This window comes from Poecile atricapillus, chromosome 3, assembly GCF_030490865.1.
Source record: "Poecile atricapillus isolate bPoeAtr1 chromosome 3, bPoeAtr1.hap1, whole genome shotgun sequence".
NCBI classification, from domain to species: Eukaryota; Metazoa; Chordata; class Aves; order Passeriformes; family Paridae; genus Poecile; species Poecile atricapillus.
Window position 1 is genome coordinate 49,752,568 of NC_081251.1, and position 17,876 is coordinate 49,770,443.

General features: G+C 40.0%; 1 protein-coding gene across 1 annotated transcript in view; it reads left to right on the forward strand.

Moving 5' to 3' along the window:
• Positions 1–17,876, forward strand: part of SLC35F1 (solute carrier family 35 member F1) — a 236,365-nt gene that overhangs the window by 186,216 nt on the left and 32,273 nt on the right. The window contains exon 4 of the mRNA XM_058836760.1: positions 13,979–14,138. Coding sequence (XP_058692743.1) covers positions 13,979–14,138 — 160 coding nt within the window. The remainder of the gene's footprint in view (positions 1–13,978; positions 14,139–17,876) is intronic.

The following is a 17,876-nucleotide window of genomic DNA, read 5'->3' on the forward strand; positions in this document are numbered from 1 at the left end:
GGTAAGATACTAGGTCTAATGGTGTCAGTGGTATAGTATCCATTGGCTTCAGTGAACCTAAATAGCTAAAATAGCAGAAATAGCTAATTGGTACCTCTGACTTCTGGGTACCTTTTAATGCCGTAAGATACATTTTTTCATATTGGACTGTTTTTGTTACTCAACAGTTTCCAAAGTGTACAAAAACATTCTGACTTTCATTTTATTTCTCTGTGCTAAACCATTCAGAATCACATTTTTGTCATTATCTAAATAATTTAGTCCTTTGAGGAAATATTTTCAGATTGGCTGAAATGTTTTTCTCACTTTGTATTGTACTTAGAGAGAACACAAGCACTTCTTTTAGGATTCCTCAATTAGATCTGATTTTCTAAAGGTCTCTGTGGTGGGTTGACCCTGTCTGGACACCAGGTGTCCACCAAAGCCACTCTATTACTCTCCTCCACAGCTGGAGCAGGGGAGACAAATATAAGGGAAGGTTTGTGGGTCAAGATAAGGATGGGGACAAATCACTCACCAGTTACCCTCACAAGCAAAACAGACTCAATTTGGGCAAATTAGTTTAATTTATTACCAGTCAAATCACTAACATTCTTCCCCTGCTCCAGTGTGGGATCCCTCCCACAGGAGACACTTCTCCACCATCTTCTCCAATATGAGTCCTTTCTACAGGCTGCAGTTCTTCACAAGCTGCCCCAGCATGGGTCCATTTCACAGGGTGCAGCCCTTCAGGAACAGGCAGCTTCAGAGTGGGTCCCCTCCAGGCTTACAAGTCCTGCCAGCAAACCCGCTGCAGCATGCGATTCTTTTCCCATGGATCCACAGGTCCTGCCAGGACCCTGCTCCAACACCAGGTTTCCATGGGATCACAGCCTCCTTTGGGCAGTGACCTGCTCCAGCATGGGATTCTGCACAGCCTGCAGGTGAATCTCTACTCCACTGTGAACCTCCATGGGCTGCAGAGGGGCACTCCATCTCATCATGGTCTGCACCAAGGGCTGCAGGGGAATATCTGCTCTGGCATCTGGAGCACCTCCTCCCTTTCCTTCTGCATGGCTCTTGCTGTCTGCAGAGTTGCTACTCTCATATGTTCTCACTCTTCTCTCCAGCTGCAGTTTCTGTTGCACAGGGTTGGTTTTTTTTCTCCCTGCTTAACTGTGTTCTCCCAGAGGTGCTACCACTGTCATTGATGGGCTCAGCCTTGGCCAGCAGCAGGTCCATCTTGGAGACAGCTGGCATTGGCTCTGTCAACTTCTAGCTGCTGCTCACCCCTGTAGCCCCCCACTGCTGTCACAGCAAGCAAACCAAAGAGAGGATGTTTAGGATCCCATAATTAGATCAAAGTGCAAAAGTTGTCATTAAGCAAAATGAATGCAGTTTGTATGAAGAAGTCCTACTTCAGTGCAAGCTGTTAGATGTGTTATATAACACCTTAACTGCAGCTATCCCTGCTAAAAAATTATATGTGCAATGGACAAATTTAGGGTACCAATTTCTTCAAAGATAAAATCTGGGTATTTTATATATAAAAATGCAGAAGAATTAGGCTTCTTCCAATTTAAGTGCAAAAGTGAATAATAGAAACATTTTAAAGATACTGGAAATTGTCTGTCTTGGGAAATCAAGACTGCTACTTGTTCTAAAACAAGCTTAGTGCCTCTTTACATTATTTCTAAGTAACTGAGCAACACTAGGTAGTGCTCAATGTATTTTACATGTTACTTGCCTGAAGTTTGCTTCAGAGTTAATAAAATGAGTACCAGTTAATGTTTTGCAGGATCAAAGCTAATTAAGAGTATATTTCTTCCATAGATGAAAAGCAGTATTGGAAAATCCTGAGCTTCTTTAGCTGAATAAGAAGCAAAAATAGAAGAAAACTGTGAATTCAAGGAATTTGAATGTGAGGTTTATGCTAAGTATTCACAAGTGCCTCTGGCATCAGAATCTGGGTTTGAGGATTCTTTGAATCATGCCCAGACAATGTAATATTGTTTTTAACACTTTTCCAAATCTGATTACTTAGTATGGAATAAAGCTTAAATCCACATAAACCTCATATTCTCCGATTTTACAGCCACTAAAAGCCTCGAAGAGAAAAGCAAACTGAATTGCTTCCTTTGTGTGATTCACTCACAGCAAGTAAAAATAGTGGACTGAGCAGGATGATTTGGGTCATTAAATCCCATCTCCCAAAGCCACCAACAAGCACGTATCAAAGGCTCATCTGGCCAGATCTGTGAACCCCCACTTCCAGAAGATGCAGATCCTTGAGCCAGCAGTGCAATGAGCATGGCCTTTAATGTATTTTGTCAAGAGATCAAAAGTTACAGTGTGATAGGGAAGCAGGCAGGAGAGTTCAGGGGCATTGCCTGTGCCTCGATAGGGAATTTGTTAGCTGAAATCATCCATGGTCTCCTTTTAAACTGAGAGAGAGAGAGAGAGAGGAGTGGTAGATCAGGAGAGCTGTCAGAGGGCACAGACAATGTCATGTCCATTTTTAGACCTCTTCCACATCAAAATTACAACAGAGTTCAGGTTTCTTTCCCATGTAGTTTGAAAGAAGGAACAGGTAAGAACTCAAATGCGGTCAAGCTTTTTTCCAGGCATGGAGTGAATACAGGGTCACCTTTTCCCATAGTTGCCCTTGTTTGCTGGGATACATGTGGAGTGACTGGGAATACCTGCTGCATTTTAAATTCATTTCATGCCCTAATATGAATGAGCTTCTAAGTAAAAAGCCCAAAGAGACAATGAGAATGGGACAAGTATGAGGTAATGCATTAAGATGTTGAATCAAATTACACATTTTCTGAAATGTAGCCAAACACCCTATTTCATTTAAAGATGAAACAGAAGCAGCTCAGGGAATTATTTAGCATTGGTCTAAGTGTGTCATGGTATGAAATGAAGACTGAAAAAGTGGAAAATAGAAGATGAAGAAAAGAAAGCACTTCCTATAATCTGATTTTTGAAGAAGCAAACAAGACTCAAGAGAAAGGAAGTCTCTGTCCTGAAAGGCCTGATCCTGCAGGAACTCTACCTGTGAGACCATAAATGCTTGCTGGCATACAGCAAAAAATGTTCATATCTTTTCAGAACAGAGACCCAAGAAGCTATTGCTACCTGCCACAAATCAGCATGGCTTTGACTGAAGGCTGTGGGATCTATACCTATGTATATGTTGGGCTGAGAATTGAGCCCTTCAAGTCGGTTCTGGGGGATTTTATACTCAACAGGCTCATCAAGGCTTTTTTTTGATGGAGAAAATGTAAGAGTTTTTGAAATTGTCACTTGAGTAAATGAGAAGTTTTGCAGTATTTTTATTTGGTGGTACATGGACTTTTTCAGTTGGAAATCAGTTTTAGAGCATATCCTTTTTTCCACATGACATCTCTGCTCCATCATGCAAAACTAACATGCAAGTGTACAGTGCTTGTGGTGCTTATAGGCAAAAAAAATTACACTTGTCCCAGCAAAAAGCCAAAGCTTAACAGTAAAAATGCATCTTTATTGCAAATGGCTTGATTTCAGCTTCACCAAAAAACTCTTAGCATTCAACAGCTTTGTTTTCAAATTAGCTTTAAACTCTTGGGACTGTCAAAGTTTCTAGTTTTCACTCCGTCCTTTTGTTTTTTAATATTTGGTATTATTTCATCATGGTTCCATGAAAAGACTGAAAATGGTGCCCTACTTTTTCTCAGTGTTTCACACCCAAATTTTCTTATATTTTAAAATTCTCTTTTGGCTTTGATCTGGGAAAACAGGATTTTCTAATAAACCTTCCTACATATCTTTCTCCAAACGCCTTCAGAATCATAGTGAATGAGAACACGTAGGCACAAATCAGAAATGAACGTGGTACCTAACCTTTACTTTTGGACATGCTTCTGATTATTTCAAATCCTCATGTACTCTATAATTACTATCTGAGAATGTGGCAGTCAGTTTTATCACAAGATGAAAGCAAAGTACTGTGAAGCCTAGAAACACATAATTTTCCTCTTTAGAGAAGACCCTACAAACAAGTAAAATACCTCCCTTACAAATTAGGTGACATTGAATTTAGATTGAAAATCAATGCAATATTTATATTTCAGTCATCAAGGTGTAGGTCATTTGCTAAGGGTAAAATGCAAGTTCCCCCTTTTAGCCACCAGCAGTGCAATCCAAAGACAACTCAGTTCAATGGAACAATGCAAGAAACTCACATCTAATTGTCTACAAATATTAAATATCGTGGACATCTACTGTTCCTTCCCTTGCTGCTCAGAGCACGATCTGGGGCATGAAAACATGTTTGAGCCTATTATGTTGCATCTTCTTTGGTAACTTTAAGCTCTGGTTCTTTGCATGCCCAGAGTATGCCCAGAGTATTCTGTATTGATGCAGATAGATGCCTAAATACCTGCCTCCAAAAAACTCAGAAGCTAAGTATTCCTACATCAAAGTACCCCAAGGAACTCAATTTGTTAGATATGATCTTAGCATGCCTCAAGTGCTTGGAGAAAGCCTGGAGTGCTTTCCAAATTGTAAGTGTGGAGACACCTTTTTCATAAAGTCATAGCTTTTGAAGCAGTGGCCCACAGAAAGGGCTTGACTTAACTCCATCTTGGCTGAGGGGATGGCAACTCAAGCTTCCTGTGGCCGTAAAAGTGCTCAGGCTAGTACACGAAAACTGTTCCCTAGAGGGTACTCTTAAAAAACTGAGTATACATAAGTTAAAAAGCACAGGAATTTGTAAGTGGATCAGTTTGATATCCAAACCCATCTATCTCAAGAAGGACCAGAGATCAGTCACGCTTAATGTTATCAGACATATGTATATTGATTCCCAGATGGCCCAAACTTGTGAAATGTTCTTTAGTTTCTGTTGCATTACTCAGACTTGCAGTACATTTTGCAGCCTTCTTGCATGTCAGCTGTACCAGATACAGAACATACACTAAGCACTCCCTTGTACACTAGCACCTGGTCCCATGGACCTGTTTTAAAAGGTATGTACTTAACTTTCAGGCCTGTCTGTGGTAATGCGTGTCACATTTATCCTAATGGGTTTTAAAACAACTCTGGTGTAGGCCTGTGGAAGGTTTCATAACTGTTCAAGAAGGATGTTTTAAATAGAGGGAATTATAAGATTCTGAAGTTATTGCAGTTATTTAGATCTAGATATCAAATTTCCTTGAAACTATGTTTTGACTTCAGCTTGCCTGTACCGAATGTACAGTGTACCACACACATACATCCTCCCAAATCCATAGTCTTCTACTAAGCCTGCTATATGCTAATAATTGTAACCTTTTCTGCCAGTACATGCTTTTTCATCATATCAAGCTGTGCTATGAGGCAGTCTGCCCTCACCCTTCTCCAGAAATTAATTAGCTCTCCTTGCTCCACATTGTTCTATCCATCTCCATATTACGCCCATGTTGCAATCCCTACAGGTTATCCTTTTTCTGTATTATGACATCACACAGGAATCTGGATTATTTCTGCAGCACCTTGCATAATAGTGCTGCAGAGTATACATACAATGTCACAAGAAGAGAGGCACTGTCAAGGAGAGCGAGATGTTTCCAAACAGCGATTTATCTGGTAATTTATTCCTTGGGCAATCAAGCCTTTGATTGGCACGATGAAAACAAAGGTAGTAAAAGCTGGGATTTATAGACACCAGGAGACAGGCTATAAAGCTATGATGCTGATGTTCTCAACTAGACTTAGATCACTGTGAGGCTCAGCAGTACATCACACTTCCAATTACCTCTGGCAGTTTTCATATCTCAACAACTGCCACCAGAAAAGCAAAGGAGTCAGCAGTAAGTGCTTATTACAGGAGAGGGTGATGGCAGTGCACTTTACTTTGTTCTTGGTCCCTGTGGACTCAAAGTACATTGACTCGGAGGTCTGAGATGGTTTTGAAGCAAATCTGGGAGGTGGGAAGCAGGGGATGTGCAATGCTGAAGTTGTTGATCCACTTTGTCTGGTGGTTGCTAATGTGAATTATCCCAAAAGCAGTGATAAATTGCATTCCTTCCCTTCCTCTTCCCATCCTATGAATGTAAGATTGACCATACTTTCCTGTTCTGCTTCAGGGCAGTGAGGAAATAATGCAATGTAAATAAAGTTTGCAGATCAGCATTTTGCAGAAGAGTTGCATACTGTACATTAATACTGTTAGAGGCTATCTTGTATCTAATTTATTATCAGACTTTGAGTTACTGTTCTGTCTTTTAACTTGTTACGTATCTGTGGTGCACAAACCAGGCCCTGCAGTATCCACAGTCTCTGTATGGGTTTGAAGTCAACAGAGCTCTCAGTATCCAGAGCCCCTGCCTCTACAGGCAAAAATCACCTAGAGCCAAACCTTTTACTAACATAAATATGCAAAATCTCATTAAATTCAGTGGAGCTGTGCTTGTTAAAAGAGCAGAGGTTTTGGCCTGTGCCCATTTTGCATATTCTGGCAGGTGACATGCAAAAGCTGAGGTTTTCCTGCAGGAGAACCCATGGATGTTCTTAAGCTGGAATCTCATCCCCCACATATGTAAAGCAGGTGGTGACATGGAGAAGTTTCTAATGAGTAACCTTAAGAAAAGGATCTGCCGAGCTCTTATCCAGTCAACTTTCTTTGAGAGAAACTAAACAGAAAATGGGGGTGGGGGTGATTCTGCAGAAACACGACTGCTGGCAGAATTGCCTTACAGGGATCTTTTTCTGACAGTGGTATGTAGAGTCAGAGGAAAAAGTCAATGAAAAGAAAGACCATTTCCATGGTCAGTTTGTTGGTAAGTTTTCCTGGTATCTCAGCAGATCAGTATAAGCACTGTGGGAGTTCATGTATGGAGAAGAGATGAAGAGGTATTTTTTTAAAGGAGTCAAGATGTGATTATTCATGTTGGTAGTAAAACGTGTCCTTGTGTTGAGAGTTTAGAGCAGAGGAACTGTGGGTTGGATGTGACCACCACCTTTCATTCAAGAAAACTTCAAGAAGCCACTAAACTCCTTCTATGTACACAGAAAGCTGAAGCTGTGAGATTCCTCATCTCGTGTTTTGATACATACAAGTCAAATAGAGGTGAAGGGCTTTCATCAGTCAAAGTTTGAAGTGAGCTTCTGTGTCCACAGGGGAAGAGAAAACACTGAAAATAGATTAAAGAATTAAAGATTAAAGAAACTGATAGGAACAGTTCTAGAAACATCTAGAAAATATTTGAGATCTTGTGGGAAAAGTGGAGAAAATTGGGAGCAGTCTTTTGGCTTTTGTTTTTTCTACATCATGGAAATACACATTTTTACTTTTTTTTTTAAAACAAATTACATCACTGGTTCTTTCACCAGTCTCCATACCTGAAGTACTGTACATTTTGACAGAATGGAAAGTGAATGGGTTTTGCATTAATTTAGTGATTAAATAAAAGCCATGCAAGAAAGTTGTAAAGTTGTGATGAGGTAGCAAATAGAAATATGAAAGATAAAAACAGTGGTTTTTGGGTTTTTTTTATTTGAATGGCTTGAAATAACCCTGTTATTTCAATGCTGCCAGCATCCACACCTTGCCTGCAGAAGGTTTTGGTTGCAGGGCAGCATAATTGCAACGCAGCTCCCCTGACAGCTGGCATCTAGCTCTGTGAGGGCTGACATCTCATCTGCTTTTGTTGAATCAAGTGTGTGTGATATTGTGAAGGTGATGTGAAAACTGGAGGAGAAAAAGCCCTTGAGTGGGCAGCAAACCCTTTCTTCCTTTGAAAAAAAAGTAAATAGCAGGAGTTGTGTCTTTTACTGGATATAGCACTTGCTGTTGTATTAAAATTTCCAGGTCACATGCTGAACAAGCCATCGTGTGTACTTGACCATACAATGTTTGATGGGTATGACACTGATTTTACTGATCCCTCTGCTCTGGAGAGCAGGGTAAGCAGAGGGTGCAGCTGATTCTCCACATGATTTGCTGGAGGGCAGCGCTAATGAGAAACCCCTAATGTGAAAAAAAAAGGGCTTATAACTGGGGGGAAAAAATCCAATGAATGTTTAAAAAGGAAGATTCAGCTCAACTGTTCCCATAGGGAGTTTGCTGACCAGCTTTTTTCTTTTTGATATCACTGCAGATCAGCAGTTCACACTCTGTATTACAGACCTTTCTTCTAAAGCTTGCCAGCTCTCCGTTCCAATGATTTAACAGAACATTCTTGCTGTATATATGCAGAGACATGCTGAATTTTTGAGACCAGAGACTGGATTTTTAATGTTAGCAAGAGTGTATTTGTCTTTGATTCACAAGTATAATAATTTAAGAAACAAATAATCAGAGGAAATAGATTTCAACATTGTGTTTCAGCAGCAGACTAGTTGCAGTGGGGTATCTTTTAGAGTCAAATAATAATCTTGAATTTCTACAACAACTTAACATTCTTATAATAAAAAGAAGTTTCTATAGGACAGTATATCAATAAATTACATATTTTTGTATCCTGCCTTCTAAAGCAGCCCCATTCAGAGCTGTGACTGAAGAAAGCCACAGACAAACACAGCAGTGTCAAAGAACATGGTCTGCACCACCCCATGTCAACACAGGAAATGTGTTTTCTTTTAGGTTAGTGAGATATAATAACTTCTGTGATTAACAGGAATGTTGACTAAAATCAGACCTCTCATTAATTTACCTTAATTACAAGATATAGGTAGTACTTTCTAAATAAACAATTGAAAGGAAGGAAAATATCAGAGATAATTATTTGAGAAATATTGATAAATGATTGACATTTTTATACTATAAATGAAATTCAGCTAAGCATAATCTGTCTTTGTTACTGCAAAAGCTTTATAGACAGAAAAATTACAATTAGGTATAATATTTTTTCTTAATACCTGAAATAATTAATAAACAAAGAAAGAAAAAAGGCAAAAAAACCCATCAATTAAAAAGCCCTCTTGCAGATGAGGTAATCCTCAATTTCACATCTTTTGTCTCTGGAATACATGTGCATTTTTTCTTCTGCTAGATAGGTTTATCTGAGGAAAAAAAGAAAGGCAGGGTGAATTTAGTACTGGAGAAGTGAAATTTAAAGCAATACCTGAAAAAGAGGTAATATTTTCTAGATTATCTTACTGCTTACATTGTAGTAATCTAATTTATTTCTCTCTACTTCATTGTTTAATTAAAGGTAAAAAAGAAGCACAATTTAAGAATTATATAATGTCAGTGAACATTACCTACATTTCATGTTTGTATCTACTGATACTGCAGCATTCCAAATAACAATTTGTGAATTACACTATGGACTGCCAGCCAAGGAGGTGTTTTCTAGCTGTTATCAACATTGTTTATTTGTGAAAGGTTCTGTTCACACATCCTTTCACATTACTGCTTAAAAGACACCCATTCACATACTTGGAAACATAGGTATGTTTAAATATTTATGGAATGAGAAGAGTTCCTAAAATTTTCCTCTAGAAGACTGTTAGTGGAAATTTGTATGTTGAAGTACACATATGGCAGGCTGTCGTGGTTTTGAACCAGTAATTAACAAAAAGGGGAAAAAAGAATTATTTATTTCTTGCTGTGAGATATGGATTAAAACAAGAGCAAACCAGGCATAAAACTTAAAAGGAATAAAGAAAGTTTATTGACAAACTACAAGAATAAGAACATCAGAATAAACTTTTAGAAAAACCTTTTCATTTCTCACTGCCCACCATTCTTTTGTTCACATGACAACAGAGACAAAAACTTTAGAATTTTTTGATGGTTTAAACAATTCTTAATTCCTTCTATAGTCTTTTTATCAGTCTCTGTAGAGAAACAGAAGTTCCTTTCTGTTAATTTATGGAGTTTTTCACAAGAAAACTATTTTTGTTATAGTTTCCCGTTTCTCTGATATCAGCTGCTCAGAGCTGCTGTTATCAAAGCCCACCCCTCCTATTCCACATCACTCTGAAATGTGTTATAGGTCATAAGTTTGAGGATAGCACTTTTAAGGATAAGTTATTCAAAGGCAAAAAGTATTCTTCATCTGTTTCTGTGAGCTTCACTAGAAAACAGTTTTCTCATTGCCTCTCAAGGCTTCAAACCTCCTAGCACTTCACTATACCATAATTACTCTACTTTTTACTCAAATTTACACTTTGAACACTCTATTCCTCCCCATACTCCATCATGAATTAAAGGAGTTCTTTTCAGGACTTCACTGTCCATCCCCATAGTTTTAACAGAAAGATATTTCAGCTTAATTAAAGCATCTTCTTAATTCTCTACCTTTCTTGAAGTTTCTTTTCTTTCTTGCCACTAGTAGTTTATAAAGTCTCTTTTCATGTTGATCACTCTCCTTTTCTCTCTCTGGATAAAAAGATTAATCTGCAAGTCTCATCTGGATAAGAAAAAGTTAAAATCTTGCCCAAGCTTTTGTAGATGGTTCGGTGATTTCTGCTGAACAGGAGCTGGAGCTGTCTGCGATAGAAAGTTCCTCATAGCTGTTCTGGAGAGCATGGTCACCGTCTCTGCTTGCAGCAGGCTTAGAGCTCTTCTCCTTCTTTACTCGACAGTTTTCTGGTAAATTCCATCACGGCAAAACCTGCAGCCAAGCCAGGAACCGGCCTGGCCCAGCTTGGCTCGGAGCGAGCTCCCGCAGGCCCCATCTCCCGGCCGGGAGAACGGCAGGCCCGGCCCGGCCCCCCCCCAGCCGCATGGCCTGGGCAGGGAACCAGAGGCCAGCCGGAGGTCTGCTACCTTTCACAGCCAAGCAACAAAGAGAACAAGAGAGTTCTGGTTGTACACTTTAAGGTGGGGTTCACAAGTTGATTCCACTTTTCAATGGCTAAAACTGCTGTCAATTCTCAGCAATGACCGATAATTGGTCAGGAGAAAAGACTCCCGGCAGTCCCCAGCAACTTTAACTTTCTTAAACCTCATGACACAGGCACAACCAATTTTTAAACTCATAGAACAGTTTAGACGCAGAGAACAGCCCAGCTTGGGAGAGCCCTTCAAACTGGTCCAGCCTTTTGTGGGAAAGGGAGCGTAGATGAGATTGTTTAACATCATGCCCAGTCACATCTTGAAAATCTCTGGTGACCTTCTCATGTCTCTGTGGAGTTTTTTCCCACTGTAAAAAATTTTTTCTCTATTGAGATGAAACCTTTCCCAGTGTAACTTGTGTTCCTTGCCCCTTGCCTTCTCTCTACTCTACTTTGAAGAGACACCACCTGGAATACATCCAGCTCTGGGGCCCCCATTGCAGGAAGTCCATAGAATTGCTGAAGCAAGGCCAGAGGAGGCCACAAAGATAATTACAACAGGGGTGAAACACCTCTCCTCTGAAGAAAGGCTGAAAAAATTGGGATTTCTCAGAGTGGAGGAGAGAAAACTCTGGGGTGACCTTGTAGCATCATTTCAGTTTCTAAAGACTGCAGGAGAGCTGGGGAGGGACTTTTCATAAGGGCATGTAGTGACAGGACAAGGGGTAAGGGCTTTAAACTGAAGGAGTGCAGGAATAGATTAGACAGTGGGAAGAAATTCTTCCCTGTGAGGATGGCAAGGCACTGGAACAAGTTGCCCAGAGAAGCTGTGGATGCTTCATCCCTGGAAGTGTTCCAGGCCAGATTGGATGGAGCTTTGAACAACCCAGTCTAGTGGAAGCTGTTTCTGCCCATGGCAGGAGACTTGGAACTAGGTCATCATCAAGGCCCCTTCCAATCCAAATCCTTCTAAAATTTTATGATTCTATGATTCTCCATGTGATTTCTGGTAAAGAAAGAGCCTCCATCTTTGTAGCCACACATTATGCGATGGAAAACTTTGGTAAGGTCAGAAAACGTTAAGTTAAATTAACCTGCTCAATGCTGCCCTGGGAGGGAATGTGACAGAGACATTCAAACTCTCAGGGATAGCTGTGGGCAGGGTGAGAAGTGCCTGCCTCTTTGGTTCCCCCTTCAGCAGAGAAGATGAGTGCTGTGTGTGTGCCAGTGCAGCTGAAAGACAGACATCCAGCAAGTGCAGGCATGATGAATGAGTGTGGAGTGAGACAGGAGCTGCTGAGACATGCCCACATCCCATAGGTTACACCGAAGGGTGCCCTTCCCTCAGATGACCAGGATTTAATGTGTCCAGCCATCCCTGCCCGAGGAGATGGCAGCTCCCAGAGCTGCTGGCTGGCTCCTGGGGTTGTTCCCATGGATGTGGTGTGTTACGTGTGCGTGTCTCTGCCCAGCCCAGCTGCCGCGTGTGAGCTGGGTGTGCTACGGGCTCCGCAGGGGCAGAGCAGAGGCCCTGTGCAGGCCAAGAAGCTTGTTCCTGTTCTTTCCTTTCCTGTGTTCTGTCTGTGAAGGATAGTGTTTCAAGGGCTGCTGCAGAAAGTTTTCACTCTAAAGAGGCCTGACCATGAGTTCTAGATGATTAGCTCTTACTTCGAATGCAGAACCTGCTTTTAGCATCGACCGTTTCCATTTGTGATTTCCCTCATCTGTTCTGCAGCTCTTTGGGACTGTTTAAGCCTGCCAAGAAAAGCATGGTCCCACTGATAAACTGGTTTTCCTCTGAAGCCTTTTGCCTCTCACTGTCTGAGAAATCTTTGAAATGGATGGGTTTTCATTGCACATTCCTGCTTTACAAAGGAAGTTTCAGGGAAATTATTCTCAGACCAAAAATTGTTTTTTGTATTTTTGCTGATGCCACAAATATAATGTTTACTATGTATGTATCTCACATGCAAAAAATAGTTTTCTAAGCAGTAGAATTCTCAGAGTAATCAAGAAATTTTCTTCAAATAACACATGGATGTACAAAGTTGAAAGGGGTTTGATCTTTATTTGATAACAGTGTCCTTAGTGCTAAATCACACTGAGAAAGTAAGTAACGTGATGGATTCAAAGGATGAAAAAATCAAATAGCATCCTCTAAAATAAAGGTAACAATATTTAGAGGGTTTTCCAGAACTGTGGATAGATGCAGTTCATGGTTCTCCTTCTTTGGTTGTTCCAGACATTTTCATTAGGAAGAAGATGCATGTCATATAGCTTTGGTGCATGCTGTATCAATTGGCATTGAACAGTAGTGTATCCTGCACAATTTGTTAAATCCCATCATTAGTCCACAGGATTGCAACTCTTCATTACCTGTATCCTTTTAGCAAGTGGGATTAAAGTCAAGTTTCTTTGGGTGTTTCTTACACAGGATTTTTGTTTCCTGCTGACATGCAGTTATTTTAGTTTCTAAAATAAATTTCAATTTGAAAATCTGAAAGCCCTCTCACAAACATTTGGTGCATTTCTTTTTTTATCACATCTTCTCTGGGCCTATTGCTTGATGTCTCTGCAAAAAAACAAACAATACAAAATTGTGTTTTCTAACATTTCTCTGAGAAAGCTCTTTCCAAGGGTATAGTGACAAGACTGAGTTTCTTGCGCTGCACACAAGATGGGGTTTTTGGGATATTTTTTTCCTTCAAGGGCATATGGGACTCTATTTTCATAGATAGTCACCACAGGGGCCAGATTTTTCATAAGCATTCTGCATGCAGAAAACCCCTGATTTATATAGACAGATTTCATTAATCTGGCCAACTTTTGTGTTATGAACATTCCTAATATCTCAACCTGAAATGACTGAATTAAAGCATATGTCTAGACTGTAGGAAAACTATCTTCAGTCCTTGTCTATTAATTGCCAAAGTGAAGACCAGATGGAGTGGTGTGACTCTCTTTTGGCCCGGGTTTTCTTCCCATGGCTTTGAAATATGCATCTGAGTCCAAGAGCAGTGCATTTGAGTGTTATCGTAGCACTACAGCTCTCCTGAATTTGTGGAATTGTCATGGACAGTCTCGTGTCTGATGTATGAAGAGCCACTTGAGTACACTTTCTCTTGGTAGAAAGTGCTATAACAAGCTTAATTAACCCTGTTTCCTTCTGCTGGAATCTGTCCTAGTGCTTTAAGGCAAAGTGTTTGCAGGTTGATGTGTTCTTGATTTTTCTTCTCTTTTTTGACAGCTCCTTGACTGTTTTGTCATCCCAGTGGTGATACTCCTCTCCTGGTTCTTCTTACTGGTACGATACAAGGCAGTACATTTCATTGGGATTGTGGTCTGCATTCTGGGCATGGGCTGCATGGCAGGAGCAGATGTCCTCGTTGGGAGGCAGCAAGGAGCAGGTAAGTAAGGATGAATGGGTTGTATGGCCAAGTTCTGTTCAGAGAAGCCGTTGACCAGTGTGTGTCTCACTGGGGCCAAGAAAGGGGGGAAATTTGGCAAGAAACTCTGTCCCTTCATGGATCCAAAGCACTGCACCATTCAGAGTTGTCTCTCTTTCAGAAGGGCAACACTTGCAAGTCAGCAGTGCTGCAAACGGGCTTCTTGGGCCCTGTGTCTTGCAACACAGGTCACCCTCTGCAAGCCGGGGGGGACAAGCTAAATATTTGTAGTTTTCGTTCTCTTTTGGCTTAGCTGTTGGACGGCAAACCTCAAATGCTTCCTTTCCAAATTGGCTACATTTCTGAGTCCTTTCCCATCCTGAGCACTGTGTGCTCCTGCTTCTCAACTTTGTTTTTCTACAGAAGTGGGGTCACTTGGTAGGTGCTGAAGGACAGCAAACCTATATACTACAAGTTGGGTTTTGCACGCAGACTTGTACTAAAGCTTTGGGACTTGACTGTAATGTTTTTGAGAAGAGTCTCTTTGTGTGTAAAAAGTTATTTTTTTATGTGTGGCATCATATGAATAATGTGTGTGTATCTATCAATGCAGACTAGACAGAGTTAGATTTCTTCGATCTACTTACCCTGTCACATTGATTTCTCTACTGCCAAGCCAAATGATGTGGGAAGGCTGGAAATTCTTTTCAAAGATTGTCAATTAGGCACAGTTTTCATTCTTAATTAAAAGCACTGAATTGTGAGCAGAGCATAATACACTGGGATTTAAAATTCTTGACTCAGCTTTCTGAATACAAATGCAAGTGCTGTAAAAACTGCATTTGCCAGAATGCTACTAAATAAAACGATGGAGTTTGTGACATTGCTCAGTATATCTGACTGCATCCTTTTATCTCTGTCCTTAATCCTGAAAGGAGATTTTAGTTACTGGTCTCCTCCAGAAGTAGCCTTGCCCCAGCTAAAAAATAAAGAATATACTCTGTACTATGTAATCAGATGCCAAAGCTGTATTGGGAATGGCTGATTTCAGAGGGATTGAGCTTTCAAACCAGGATTCCAGAAGAAATATCCTGTGTCCCAGCAGTCTAGAGAGTGACATGCTTGAACGGGTGAGCTGTGGATCAGCAAGGGCCTGTGGGGCAGTGGAGGAGGACAAGGAACAGATTGAGGAACATCAACACTGCCATCCAACTGCAGTAATTAGATGTTATTTGCCATGTTCATTATTAAAGCATGGGTATAGCTGTTAAGTAAATTTGTCCAGAAAAATCTGTTAATGTGCATTATTGCATTTTAATTTGGACCTACACATGAAAAACTGTGTCCATGCTTACTGCTATGCAGCTTTTTTACTTGTTTTAGTGGCATAATGATGTTATTAATGATGCTGTCTTTAACAGAGTAAAATAGATCATCTAGTTTACTTTCTTTGAAAGGCTAAAACTACACATTAAAATGTACAAATAAAAAGAATTAGTGGCAGGAAAAAAAGAACAAAATTATTGAAACTCTTCATTAAGGGGTTGTATGCCACTTATAGGATGTTTCCTAGGACTGGACAAACTAAAGTAAGGAAGACACCAAAGACAATGATACTTTGTTAATCCTCAGTAAATGTCTGTTTATTGTATATTTTAGGGGACAAGAACTATTGATACCTGCGTGTCCCTGTTGTTCACACTGCTTACTGTGTTAGAAGAGCCATAAGGCTCTGCTAGGTACCCACAGCATAAGGCAATTTAGCCTGCCAACTCTTACAGTAAGGGAACATGAATTTAAAATGTATCACTGAGAGATTAATAGGTATTTTCCAAACTATCTGCAGGAATTGAGTATAATGTGCACACATACTTTTCATTCTCAATTGTATAATTACTGATATTTTACACATTACTCAATGGGAAAACAGTTAGTATTAGGTATTTATAGCTCTATCATCTTACTTGCCAAGTATACCTGAAAATAACATTATTCTGAACTAATATCCATGAGTTACTTTCATACTTCTGCTCCTGCCCTACACAGGGGCGTAAGCCACACAGGTCTAAGTGTTTCATCCAGGTTTTTCAAAGCATTTCATAGCTTTAACTTACAACCGTCTCTGAAAGCCAGTCATATCAATCCTGCTAATACATATATCAGTCTTCAACTTAAAATGGGACACATAGAGAGTGATTTTTAGGTATCATGTTCATCATGATACCTAAAAATCAAAAGCAAAGAGAAATACCTCTTAATGGCAGGAGCTAGGACAAAAATGTGACAAAAAGGCCTGTTGGGAGTGTGAAAAGAAATCATGTCAGAACACAATTCACATTTAAAAGATTTGTGTTACACTAGAATGCTGTAACTAGTTCCCAAAACACTAACTCCACTCTCGACCGTATGACCTCTCCACAGAATATTAAATATGGCAACAATCATTAATGTAAAGCTTGTTTTGCCAGCCTATGCCTTATGTGTCTTCTGAAGAATGACCTACACCGTTAAATTGGTCAAATACAACTTTATTATCCTAAAAGTCTTTAGAATGCCTCTAGTTAGTTTCCTTAGCAATGAAACCAGTAGATGCATGTGGATATTACATCCATGAAAATAAGTCTATAGGGATATGTCAGTCTTGGGGGAAAAGTTCCAAAGTCTCAGCCTCTCGAGGAAGCAAAGATAAGGCATTTGACAACCAGAATAGTATTTGCTAAGAAAGAAAGCAAAAACATATTTTACAACATTTTACACCAGTATGTCAAGTTTTAATGCACTAACTCTTTGGGTGCCATGTATTGTTCTAGTCTCTACATCTCAAAAGGAAGTCATCAGAAAACAAGCATGTATAAGCTATGGAGAAAGGTGAGAAAGCTTTAGGGCATAAAATGGGTTCAGATGAAGAGACTAGACAGACTGGGACTTTCCAGCTCTCAGAAAAGGCAAGAAAGTGACAGATCCTGTAAAGGTATATGAAGTCTTCAGTGATACGGAAACGGTCAATACAGAGTGATTTAAAATATTTCTCAGAGAATTATGGATGACTAATACGACTTTGAGGCATCCAGTGTAAAAGTTAAAAGCATGAAGTACTTCTTAATAGTAGGCCAAAAATATACAGATTTTACAAACTGATGAAGAATCCCTCAAGCTTTATTAAATTTGATGGTCTAATGCAGCTTCTATCTCAGAAAATGCCTAATCTACAGAGAACTGGCTGATAAAAGTCCCTCTGTACTTCCCTATTTGTTTATGCTCTCCTCAGCCACCCTGTGCTGCTGAGTACCTGAGGAGGTTCCAGTGTCAGTCTGGTGCTCTGAACAGATCTTGGCTCCCTCTTCTGGGAAAGCCCTGAAGGCTGAGGCTCACACTCAGCATGAGAGCTCTTTGGGAAGAGCTATCAGGGTGCAATGCTTGAGGCCATCCCATCTGTGTGAAAATGCTCAGCCTCTGAGCTGCTTTTGTTTCATAGATGCAAAAGGATGATATTTTTGTCCCAGCAGAAGCTGTAAGGTCAAAAGCTTTTTCAGCAATACTTCCTTGAAGTGTCAGTGGGTAGCTGCAATAAATACCAAATAAGTGAGCTCAGTGAGGAATCAATGGAGCCACTGTGAAATATGAAATGCATCAGGAGTATCAAGAAATTTTGTAAAGCGCTGATGGTTATTTTAAATTAAGAACATCTTCCATTACTGATTTTAAGAGAAGACTAAACTAAGAAAAAAACCAAAACCAAAAAACCAAATAAAACCAACA